The sequence below is a fragment of the Cinclus cinclus genome, chromosome Z (assembly GCF_963662255.1).
Source record: "Cinclus cinclus chromosome Z, bCinCin1.1, whole genome shotgun sequence".
Taxonomy (NCBI): Eukaryota; Metazoa; Chordata; class Aves; order Passeriformes; family Cinclidae; genus Cinclus; species Cinclus cinclus.
Genome location: NC_085084.1, coordinates 62,413,540 through 62,425,959, shown reverse-complemented (window position 1 = coordinate 62,425,959; position 12,420 = coordinate 62,413,540). Strand labels below are relative to the sequence as shown.

The following is a 12,420-nucleotide window of genomic DNA, read 5'->3' as shown; positions in this document are numbered from 1 at the left end:
TATTGGCCTAACTTCAATAGGCACATTCCATGGGTGTCTTTCTCTTAAGCTTGCTTGTCAAAAACAGCTTCTCTTCCCTCCAGTGTGGAAGACTGTTCCTTCCTGAACAATCCTCAGGTCTTTGATCTACTGTGTTTGTGAGGCTTTTCCTGAGCTAGTACAGTCTTTTTAGTAAGCCATTCCCTAGAGTTTGCTGAGAAGTGTCACAACGTCTGAGTAATTCTTTCCTTTCCTGCCTGTTTTTCTCACTAGTCTCATATTAGACAATAACCAGTGTATTAGTGTAATAAATATCTTAGTACAGTATTAATAAATTATTAAGAGTAGTTCCAAATCTGTCACAATGAACCAATGGGAGTGAACTGTTTTTTACAATAAGCACAGATTCTGTGTGATTTTGGTCTGATGCTTTAGTTTATGCGCACACTATTAACTATTTAAATAGCCATGGTCTGTTTCCTTTTAAAGTAAAAATCCTTAGTGTAAAAATAGCAAGGATTTGTTATTACCAAATATTAGTAGTTCCTTCCTTCTGACTTCCCATTTTTTTCCTAATGTCCCTTTTTTTTCTGATAAGAAGTAATTACAATACAATGAATATTTGAGTCTGCTTCCATATATGATAATGTAGGTAATCAGTGAAAGGGGGCCTTAGATGAGACTTTTGAAGATTGAGACTTCAGTGACCTACTGAGGAATCAAACTAGGAAAGGAAAGTCATGATTCTGCTCCCAGTTGGTAAATTCCTGAGCAGTTAGATTATCAGTAATTGTAGCCAAGATTACTCCCTTAGTGATGATTTTTTATGTGATGTGTAATTTTCTCCTGAGAAGCAACAATAGAAATACCACACATTAGCTTTTCTTAACGTTGCAGGTTTAATAAATTTTGGAATTACAAATGATCCCAAGTAAATTTTCAAAACACAACATAATGGCTGCAGATTTAAGGAATTTTGTAAGTCAATAAATATGGAGCAATGGAACAAATCTACGGCTTGAGAATCTGTGCTTCAGAGGCAAGGCTGGAAATCTGAGTTATCTTGATCTCCTCTTAGTGGGGGGGCAATAAGCAAAGTTTTGTCTGGATGAGAGAGAGGGAAATGAATTCTGTGTTTAAACCTCCCCTGCAGTTGGTCTGAAAATTTGGAACTTTCATTCTTGTAGTGATTTTTCAGTGATGTATTGGCCCCATTAAAGTTAGTGGGAGTTTTGCCATGGCTTTTAATGAGGTCAGAAAAAGAATAGTACATTTCAACTGCCTTTTTTTTTTAAGTTGGAAAGAAGCTTTATGTTTGTTTCTTTTACAGTGATGTATTCTAGAAACAAATCCACCTGTAATTAAATGGCATTTTCCATGCATTTGCAAGAGGGAATGGAATAAACATCATGTCCAGCTTCAGGAGACCAACAGTCACTGTCATAATTATTTTCTTTTGTTTTATACATTTTTTTTTCACTTGGTGTACATAATATTTGGGCACATAAGGGATAGCTTAATTTAAATTTTACATCTACATTCCTTTGGTAGGGAGAGGCTGAAGTAAGAGGGGTAATTCAAAGGAAAGACAAGGAAATAGGGTTTTTGATTAGGATACTTCAGTGACTTTTGACTATTTTGAAAAATATTTTCATTTTCCATTTCATGTCTTACATTGTGCCAGCAGGAACAAGACATGATGTATCATAACTCTACATTCTTTCCATTACCGGTGAAATTAATCTGTTTAGTTTTATGTGTTTTCAACTACCTGTCACAATAATGCACTCATTAATATGCCTGTGCATGCTTATAATGGTTAAATATTCATGGGATGTGCAAATATTCACTCTCTTTAATTCAGAAGTGAAGACTAATCAAAACTTGGCCCTTTGTTCTTCATGTAAAAAGCTCTGTTCTGGAATGTTGTTTAGATTGGCAATAATTCGACGAAACTGCATAGGTGAATGGAGAATCCTTTGCTTATTCTCAGCTATTTGTCTGGAGCTGTGCAAACACTTCAGCTTTAAAGCACCTTCTCCATTTTGTTATCTGACAATACTTTTGATCACTTTGAAATGTGTTACTTTTAGAAAACAAAACAACAATGCAATGAAGTTCCCTCTTCTTGGTCCAGGTGCTTCCTGTGGTGAGTATGCAATGCTTATCAGAAACCAGTGTCAGCAGAGGTCCTTGTGGTCTCCAGAGAGAGCCTACACCAAATCAAGTGGGACAACTGGTCTTTCCTGAAGTACTAATTCTTGTCGCTGTTCTCTTGTGACAGGGGAGTGTGATGAATGTTAACTTCTTATATTTGCAAGCCACCTCTAAATGTGTGGGGTAGAAGTGCAGAGGTATATCTTTCTATCTCCTGAGAAATGCTGCTAAGTGTCTGCTCTGCTGCTTTGAGGACTGCAGGGAAGTTGGCAGAAACCTGCCATCCTCTTCTGAACAGCAGCTCCTGTAAGAACACTGAGAGGATCGAGTGGGAGGAGAAGTTTATTTACCAACATTTATCACTTATCCATAAAATGAACAATCTCTAGTGCTCATACCACATTGTCTTAAGTGCAGTCCCTCTTACTTCAGTGGTTTTGATGGCTGTCTCACTCTGCCAGGCAGGGTGAGCTCACAATTGAATAGTTTGCTTGTCCAATAATACCTAAGGATGGAAACTTTTTAAAGTGGGAGCTCACGTCAACCTGGGTGGGGGTCAGCCTGAGGTAATTGAGTCTTAGTGTGTGAGCTTCTTTCTGTTTGTTTTAATCAGTGAGTCAACATCAACACAAATAGGAGCCACTTCCACGCTCATAGTTCAGAGCATATTCGGAGAGTTTATAACTGCTAATGTACAACATTCCGGAGAAAGCAGAACCCAGGCTTCCAAGATTTGCACATTTTAGGTTATGAGATGCTCAAGCTTATGTATGGTAAACAAGATTTAGAAACTCCTCTATATAGTTTTACTTTGGACATGAACAAGCTTTAGAAGAGAATGTCTAACTGTGCTTGGATTTATTGTATAAACTGGGGTGGCTTCAGCAGTCTGTGCAGTCTGTGTGGCCTTCCATTCAGCTGTTTGCTTAAGCCAAGCCAAAAGCCACTTATCTAAAGATGATTTATTCTCACTCTTGAGCTGGCAGAACTGGGCTGGAAAGGGTGAAAGCTGAATCATAGTCTAACTACGGTCTGACTTCAGTCAGATCATAAGGGGAGCATGAAGGACTGGCCATAACATTGTTCTTCATGGTACTTATCGTTCTCCTGTACACTGCTTGTCAGACACCTTTTTAAAATAAACAGCCATGCTATATGATTGACTCAGATTTGAATTTTGCAGCTGTTCTATCTGCCTGGTATCCCTGCAGCTCAACATCTTCGAAATCAAAACCTTAATATTATAATTTGGGTAAGCTTCTTTCTGTTTTTGTCAGTGTAAGTAAAGTGGAGGCAATTTTGTTTCTTTATATCTCGTTCAGAAAAATAGAACAAACTTCAAACAAAGACATACTGTATAGTAAAAGGCAACAGTTGAATAGTCCTAGCTAGAGATGTGAAAGTATCTTGTTGTCGAAATTGAATCAGAAGAGAAAGAAAGTTTTAGCAATGTTTAAAGCTGGCTTGATTTGTTAGATTAAAACAACCAAAATAATTTTGCATTTGAGAACTCTTATTCTGTTTGAATGCTTTGAGGATCTTGCTGACATCGCTTCACTGTGTTAGATTTCACTTAATGCAGAGCATGACTATGAACATGGTTTTGGTAGCCAAGGCAATTGAGGCTGAAGCTTTAGTTTTGACCCGTCTAAGAGCTGTGCTGTCCAGACAAGGAATGTGGCTTATAAAGTGAGCCAGAACGGCACTGCCTAGACCCTCATGCTGCTGAGGTGTGTGGCTCAAGTGGCCATTGCTGTACAGTATCAGTTTCCCAGCATGGATAGCCTTCTTCCACACCAGTGTGATTGAGTGCAGTAGTAAAAATAGGGGGAGGCCCATATGACTGTGGGGTGAGGCTACTTCTTGTAATCTGCTTCTTCAGCAAGAATTACTTTGAATGAGTTAATACCAAAAGGGCTAAAAAACCATTGTGTATTTTCAATTTGGGTTGTCAGAGCAAATATTTTGACAGTCAGTCAGAAGTGGATGCTGAGTGGCGTGCTGTGAAGAACATACAGTTCTGTCATGGAAAAACTTGTTCAGGGATGGGAAACTGAGAAGAAGAATAAACAGCTAGTTGTCAGCCTTGTAAGGGCCTGGTTTGAGCTTCTGCTGAGCAAAAATGGAGGAGAATTAAAGCAAGAGTGAAGCTTCATGAAGCACAGTTATTTAGCATAGCCTGTAGCTGGAGAGGCTTCCATGTATAGCACAAACATATTGTGGGAGCCACATGAGAGATGGTTAGGTTCATTGAGAAAGGCAAAGGGGGTAGGAGGTTGTGGAAAGGAAAAGGGGAAAGAGGTTGTTGGGAGGAAAAGGTTAACTATGTCAATGTGACTGAGCTGGAACTTGTCACCAGTACTTCATCTGCAGTCTTTCCTTACTAAGTCTCAGAAAGAAATGCCTCTGCCCCTCCTCTTGCTTACTGTCCTACTTTATATTAGTTTTTGTCTGTCTGACAAAAATGACTTGCAGGTGTGTGGTGCTCTCCTTTCAGCACATCTCTAGTGCAAGAAAAAGCTGATGCAAAAATTCTCCCATGAATGAGGGTGTACTGGCTCTTGGTCTGTTTTGCACCAAAAGAAAGTACTCATTACCTAGGAAAAGCCAAATTGTACAGGTTTTATTCAAAACTAAAGTATTTTCAATTGAACTGTAGTTCTCAGTGATATCTACTAGCTCACTTTAGATGCTGCAAAGTTTGCCTTAGTTGCACAACAGGGAAGTGAACTCCTGAGATTTGACATGATCTCCATGTCAGCTTTAGACAGGCTGTTTGGTTCATGCAGTAACTTTTCTGGAGATACTGTCTTAAAATTTTGCTGTAATTTATTGCACTTATATTTCAGTTGGGGAAGAGCTCCATGATTTGGTCTTTTCTTCTAGTATAGCATCCCATGTTTGTTGTCAGTGACATATTTTTATGGCTGACAGTGTGCATGTAGAACTTCCACCTACCTAAGTAAATATGAACTTTGTTTTCATCTGTGTTCAGTAATTGGTGTTTTATATCCAGCAGTACAGAGTCAACAGTAACAGCCATTATGGGTGTTCAGCTCTTATGTCCCTTCCACCTCACTGAAAACCCTGGAATTACGAAGATGAGGAGTTATACAGGTGCAGTTCTTGCAGAAAAATACAGATTTTAGAGCTTTTAGAAGCATCTTTTAGAAAAATAAAGGCATTTTGGGATGAAATTCTCTTCAGTCATGCAGATGACATCAGAAGAATATAGGTTAGTAGTGGACATTTCCTACATTCCAGTCATTTAAAGTGGAAATACTGAGCAAATTAACTTTATTCAGCCAGGTGACAGTTCAGGTCTCTGTAATTACAAAGGGTTTATTCAGTATGTCAGGTTGCTTGAAAACTTAATGCTCTCCCCCCGCCAAAATGGAAAATTAGTGGAAGATTTTTCTCACTATGTCTGAAAGCCCTTTTTAAGGGCAATGACATAGCGCTGAACTACAGAAGGCAAGTTCTTTTGTTGGCACATCAGCTTTAAGCCTCTTATACCAAAGGAATCTACAGATCTAGATAATTCAGTACAACTAGTATAAAGGGAGTAGAAATTGCAGGATGAAATTTTGAAAGTGTGAAGTTGCATGTGTATGTTTCATTTTGCATTCAGTAGGACTAATATTCAACCACCTGACTCAGAGCTCCTAAGAAATTAAACTCCAGCCCCATGGCAAACCTAAAAGAATATTGGGGATGCCTGTTTCTTTGGCATCTGGTGACTGCAGCAGCACAGCAGGGAGGTCCAGATCTTACTCTTTTCTCTTGCCTCCAGTTCAGTGTCAGTATTTACGGTTTGGTGAGGAAAACTTGGGAGTGCTACATTCTCATCATGGAGGGGGTAACATGAGGGCATTTCCTGCTCCCATCCTTGCTTTCAGGCAACACTGTCTCAATTCAAGAGCAGAGGCGTGTGCGAGGACCTGTTTGTTATTTTGAGGCTGATATTTGGATAGGAGTTGGAAGTACAGTGATCTTTGCCTCTTGTGTTAAGATAAGTGCAACTCTGAGAATGTCATCAGCCACTGTTGGAAGGCAGTATAATGGCTTGGGGAAAGCCCTGGGGAACATTTTGCTACCCTCGCAGCATACACAGGGCTGTGGAGGAGGGGGATTGAGGGCAGTTAGGAAGCTCAAGGCTGACTGGCAACTCCTCTGACTGGAGCTTTTGGCCCCTTGGCAGTGACTGGGGCACTTTTCCACGGATTCCTGTTTAAAATGACATAAGTCACTGAAGGCTGCCAAGTGGTAGCAGCAGTTCAAGATGAGGTGTGTGACATACCTGCATGCAGATTGTTTTCCTGAAATGCTGGTGCAAATCTCAATCCCAAATCCAGGAAGTCACCACTCCTTGCAAAATCCAGGCTTCAAAGCATCACCACATCACAGGGTGAGCTGTCTGCAACTGTAGTCTTATTCGCCTCCTCTTGAGGCGGGGTTGAATTGCAATCAGCAGAAACCCAGAAGGTTGAAACAAGGTTCCTTCATTTCCTTCATTGCCCCTTGCACCTAGGTGCTCTTGGCATGTGGAGCTGTGTTGAGCCTTTGTCCCGAAGGTGGGCTGTGCTACCTCCCTAGAGCAAAGGCAGGAGCTGAACATCTATGAAACTGCTTAAGTGTGTCCAAACGTTTTGCTGGGTAACTGCCAGCACCCTTGGTAGTTTGGACCAGAAGAAGATGATGGGGGTGTGGTGGTAGAGTGGGTGGGACTGATGGGTGTTGCTGAGACGGTTGCTTGCAAAGTGTTTGACAAACACCCACCATGGGATAGGGCGCAGCAGATACTGTAAGTATTGGCAGCAATGGGGAGGAGATTTATTACTCCCCTGCAACAAATCAGGGAGGTTTTCCAGCAGGCTCTGTTTGACCAGCCCTTGTTAGAGCTTTGTATTGCAGATGTGAATCTGCGCCAGGTTTGTTACGGGGGTGGAAATTATTCTTTTCTCACTGCTGATGTGTTTTCTCTTTTCTTGTAGGTGTGTGATGTCAAACAGTGGGCAGTCCTTGTAGCCTCCCCCACCAGCCTGCAGTGTCATGTGCCAGTATGAATATTAAGAAAGAAAAGCATACTTCAGAGCTCAGCATCCCAGAAAGAAAAGAGGAAGAACTAAACAGAGAGAGAAAATGATTGCACTCCTTGCAAAACTTGAGGCTGTTCACTTTTTCTCCTGAAGCTTCATCTTGGCCTTTGTGAGAGAGTTGAGAAAGTAGGCAGAACAGCCACAGCGATTTTCTTAGGGTCCTTTTTTTCCTTTTTAATTTAATTTTTTCTCCCTTTTGTCTGGATTTTAAGTGTGCTACACTGATCACAAGCGCTGGAGATCAATATGTGTCATGTCATTGTAACGTGTCGGTCAATGCTGTGGACTCTCCTGAGTATTGTGGTGGCTTTTGCAGAGCTCATTGCCTTCATGAGTGCAGACTGGCTGATTGGCAAAGCAAAGCCTTCAAGCTCTGAGGAGGTGGACAACAGAACGGGGGGATCGCAGGAGCCCTACCATCCAACACTGGGCATCTACTGGCGCTGCACCAGGATCTCCCACATGCAATTCTCCAGGCGAGACACGCTTTGTGGTCCTTACGCTGAAAACTTCAATGAGATTGCCAGTGGGTTCTGGCAAGCAACCGCTATTTTCCTCGCCATGGGAATCATGATTCTCTGCACCGTGGCATTTGTGTCTGTCTTTACTATGTGTGTGCAGAGTATTATGAAGAAAAGCATTTTTAATGTCTGTGGGCTGCTACAAGGGATTGCAGGTACGTGCACTTTGAGAGCAACTAAACTTTTAATTTTGGGGTAGTTCAGATGAAGAAACATAGCAATTCTGGCCTGCCTGCATTAGGCAGACCCAAAGTGATTCTATATGCTGGTGTTTATTCAAACATAACTGAAATTTATAGCTACACAGCATGTAATACATTGACATTGGCAGCAGAATTGCAGCCTGATGTGTGCCAAAATGAACTGACCAGTGTGTTGCTTTTGTTTGCTGTTCATTTTTTTGTCTGTTTGAATTTCTTTCAGTTACAAAAACTTCTCTCCTTTGCTACCAGCAGAGAACAAAGTTAATACTCATATTAAGGCAGTCTATCTCCCTCTCAGTACTTCAGTAATTTTTCCATGGACCAAAGGCAGTTAACTCAGTGTCTCAAAGGCTTCATGACTGTGGTGAGAGTAAATACCACCCCAGGGCTAAGAACTGGTTGTAGTTGCACACCCAGTTCTTCCAACATTTCATGCTAAGCAGTCTCCTTCAAAGCTGTGAGCTTGACAAGTGATATCTTGAGATAAACCTTTCCTTTAGCCAGCTTATTGTTCAGCTGCAGTTACACAGCCCGGTGAGCTTGTCTTTCCACTGTTCCAGGATCAGCTGTGCTTTGCCTGAAAAGATAAATTTATTCTAGAGATTTGGTGTTTCTGCTTAAACCCATAGGTTTTACAGAGATTAAATGACTGTTAGTAAACCAACCCTGGACAGCCTTAGTTAGAGTAATATTAATTTTTATGTACCTGCCACTGAGCCATGGAGAAAACCTGTCTCATACCCAGGTTTTCATCTTTTGTGCTCTGTGTGTGTGTGGTCATCTGGAGGAGGAGAGTGGTGTTCTGCCTTGCCTCTGGCAGCCCTCAGAGACCTATGAGGAGGGAGGGAATGAGCAGGGCTACCTCCTTTTTTTGCTTTCTTAAGCAGATGTCTTCAATTAATGAAATTATTTAATCACAACAAAAAAGAGGTTTTAACTTGTTTTGCTCAAAATGTGAATCCAGATTTCCCCCTTCTCACCTCCACTGAGGTGGCCAAACATGTCTGTGATGGTTATACCTAAACAGGGGATGTAATGGTAGATACTTAGACCTTTATCTGCAGCTGAATGATTTCATTTACTTAGTTGAGACCCAATGTACTCTTGCTCTAAACACACATGAGGAAGTAGCTGCAAACGGACTTTACTGCCTGCTGCAACCATCCAGAGCCAGTGTTACATGGCTGATGCTGGCTCATGAAGCCGTACCATAGTGGCTCTCACCATTGGCTACTTCACTCATCTTCAGTATAGAAGCGTAGCACTTATTTTGTGTCACCCACAATGTAAGGTTTGTGCTTCTGGAGCAGAATTATATCCCTTGATTGGCTAAAGATGATTCTGTACATATGATGTACATATGATAGCATACTATTAGCTTATCAGTTCCTTTAGATGACCATGACAGGTTTTGCTGTAGTCACTCTTGGTGTACAGAATTTGCCAGAAGCACTGTGACAAGGAAGCAGCTTGGCAGTGCACATTAAGCCAGGGGAGGTTGTTAATTTCTTGCCTTCTTACTCTATATTTCAGAAATAGTCCATGACTATTTTTCCAGGAGATTCAATTATTACTTGTTTTCTTTGGAGGGGTATTTGTACAGGAGAGATTTCTTAGCAGCACAAACAGATCTTTGGCATGTCAGATTTGGGTCTTTTGAAAAGATAACTTTACTTACAACTCAGATACCATCTCAAAATGCCTAGTCTGTCACCTAGGACTAGCAGGTAGAAAGTACTGGTATCTTAGAGTAGCATTCTGGAGACCATGCATTAGTGAGAAAATGCATGTTAAGACGGTTTTATGTTTTATTATCAATCCAGCTGTACCCATAATGTGACTTGCAGCCTAAAACATTGAAGAGTACACTTGACAAAGCATTTCTTATGTCTTAGGGCATAGATCAGTCCTCCTTGAGCTGTATTGAGCATAGAAGCACTTCCCTTCTTACTATTCAGATAAACAACACAGCATGAAACTAGGTAAGAGAAAGGTCACCCCACTGAAACAAGGCTATGGGAAGTAGTATTTACAGCCAGGTATCTTATGACTCACAGCTTGTTTTCAGAAGATTAGTTTAATTAGGTCCACTGCTACTTTTGTGCCAGTTGTATTACAGCATCTGCTTACTTAGTTGCAGTTATTTTCCTTATGACTAATGATGGCTGCTAATTTAAAGTTTCTCAGTTCCCGAGTTTTGTAAAATGCTTAAGTGAGTTGCTTAAGAGGGACAGTTGTCAGCATGACTAATTCAAATAGGGATTATGATAGATAAACTAATGCCCTGACCAGAGAACAAGATATAACCCTGCCTTAATCATTTTAAGCAAAGCATCATTCTTTCTAATGTGAACAATTATGTTTTTAATAAGTGTAAAAGAAGAATTCACAAAATAATTTTGTTAATCAGCCTATATCAGTACAATATTTGCAAGTATGTCAAACATGTCCCTTTCAAACATGGGATGCACACATGGTAGAGTCATCTACAGGAACTCAGGATCTTGCAGACTTAATCTCATTTAAAATCTCTATATCTTTTCAGTAGAGATTTAATATAATTAAAAACATGCAACAACCTAATTTATTCCTGGAATTTATCGTGACAGAACAATAACAGACACCGGATATATCTTTCCATTCTAGCAAGATTGGTTGTGGATGATGCCTACGGTTAAATTATAGAACAGAAAGCAACATCTCTTCTGTTATGGCCCTTGGAAAAATATGCAAATTGTTATTTAGATCAGGACAGGAGGAAGCCATACACATATCTAGACCATAGGGATTTTTTCATTATTATTTTTGTGGCAGAAAATGAGAATACAAACCCATAAAGGAAGAAAATATGGCTCTTGTTTAAACTCCTGCAATTCCTTTGTTACAGAGGAAGAACTTCTACCACTTTACTTTTGGACTTCATTCTGTAGCTGTAGAAACCGTAATCAATAGCCCTGCTTTTGGAGATGTTTGCGAGTTGTTTCATCTGGATAAGCACCTTTTCTCTGCATTAGAGAGTGCAGAGAATGGAGAGTTGTAATTGAATAGATAATTACTATCCAGCAGCAAGAAGGCCAGGCAGACTTTCATTTGTATGTCTTTTTAGGGAGAGTATTCTACTTTTAGTCTGTGAATCACTTGAAATACAGAGGCTGGAGGAGGAAGAATGTTATTACATGCTAACTGACAGGAATAAATTCAAAGTAAACTTTCACAGTAATCATGTAGCTATAGGAAGTAAATAATTGGTGATCCCGAACTGACATACCTTGGTATATCTATAGTGTAGTTGCACATGTTTTTACAAGTCTTATTTGGGCTTGTGTACTTCTCTTTGTTGCTAAGTAATATAATACAAACATAACCTAGCCTCAAAGGAGGGTGGAGAGATCTTAGGACAGAGCCTAAACCAAGTTTGGCTTTCATTTCTGAGAGTTTTCTTTATGAAGTTCATAATCAGCAACTTGGCTTCCTTTTTTGGCCTATTCCATGGCTGGGCAGATACAACCCCTTCCCCACAGCCAGTGTCTGCCTGACTTGCAGCTAAGCCACAATGCGCCAGCAACCCCCTGACTGCACACCAGGGGGATGAAGCTAAATTAGCTGCACCAATATTAAATCAACCACAGAAATTAGGCAAGCACCTGTGGTTTTTTGTGGGGACTCTACATCATGTGCCTGGAAAGGCTTTGGGGAGAGCAGTGGGAAATGGAGCTGACATGTCAGGAAGGCTGATGGGTTTGGGAGCTGTTTCTTTTGTTGCTGTTTTGCTGTGCTGGAGCAGGGCTGCCTTGCCAGGAGCATTTACCAAAAGAGGGTAAAAATAGTTCCTCTTCTCTAAAATCTTTCCAGGGTACTGATGGATTCATCTGAGAGGCCTCTTGTGGGTCACCCTTTTTCATCTCTTCCTCTATTCACAGTCCACTGTCTCCTAGTTCTAATGGGGCTTGACAGAAGCGTGCATAAAAAAAGCATGTAAAAATTGGGTTGCATCAGTCTGAAGACCAGCTGTGTCTCAGCACACCAAGTAGTGTCTCTGGTTTATTCAGGTGAATGCATGGCTGCATTTTGCTGTCATGTGGCTTAGCTGGCTGTGCCACTGGCAGTTGCATCTTTAACAGGTCCAGTTAGCCAAAGCAGAGGTTTGTGTTTTCCATGGCTGCTGCAGGCAGGCCAGAGAGCATTAAGTTCCCTTGGGTGCTTAGTTGCAGTCTGTCTGCTTGGGTCCAGATGCTTCAGCTTTGGGCCTCTCTCTGTCACCGCAGCAGTTTCTCCTCCAGCATTGCTGAGGAATGACTCAGCTTCTTCTTTTCCAAGGTCTGAGAGGTTTGTTTTTTTTTTTTTCCCCTGACAGTTGCCCTGCTCAGTCCCAAGCAATGGTAGCTTTTCCACAGTACTTTCTCTTTTCAGGTATCTCAAGAGCTTTTCTGCATTCTTGCTTCTGCCCTTTTCATTATTTCT

General features: G+C 40.9%; 1 protein-coding gene across 1 annotated transcript in view; it reads left to right on the top strand.

The window, feature by feature from the left end:
- Positions 1–12,420, top strand: part of LHFPL2 (LHFPL tetraspan subfamily member 2) — a 54,950-nt gene that overhangs the window by 33,797 nt on the left and 8,733 nt on the right. Inside the window, exon 2 of the mRNA XM_062512963.1 lies at positions 7,131–7,911. Within this exon, the coding sequence (XP_062368947.1) occupies positions 7,482–7,911 (430 nt within the window). The 5' untranslated portion in view covers positions 7,131–7,481. The remainder of the gene's footprint in view (positions 1–7,130; positions 7,912–12,420) is intronic.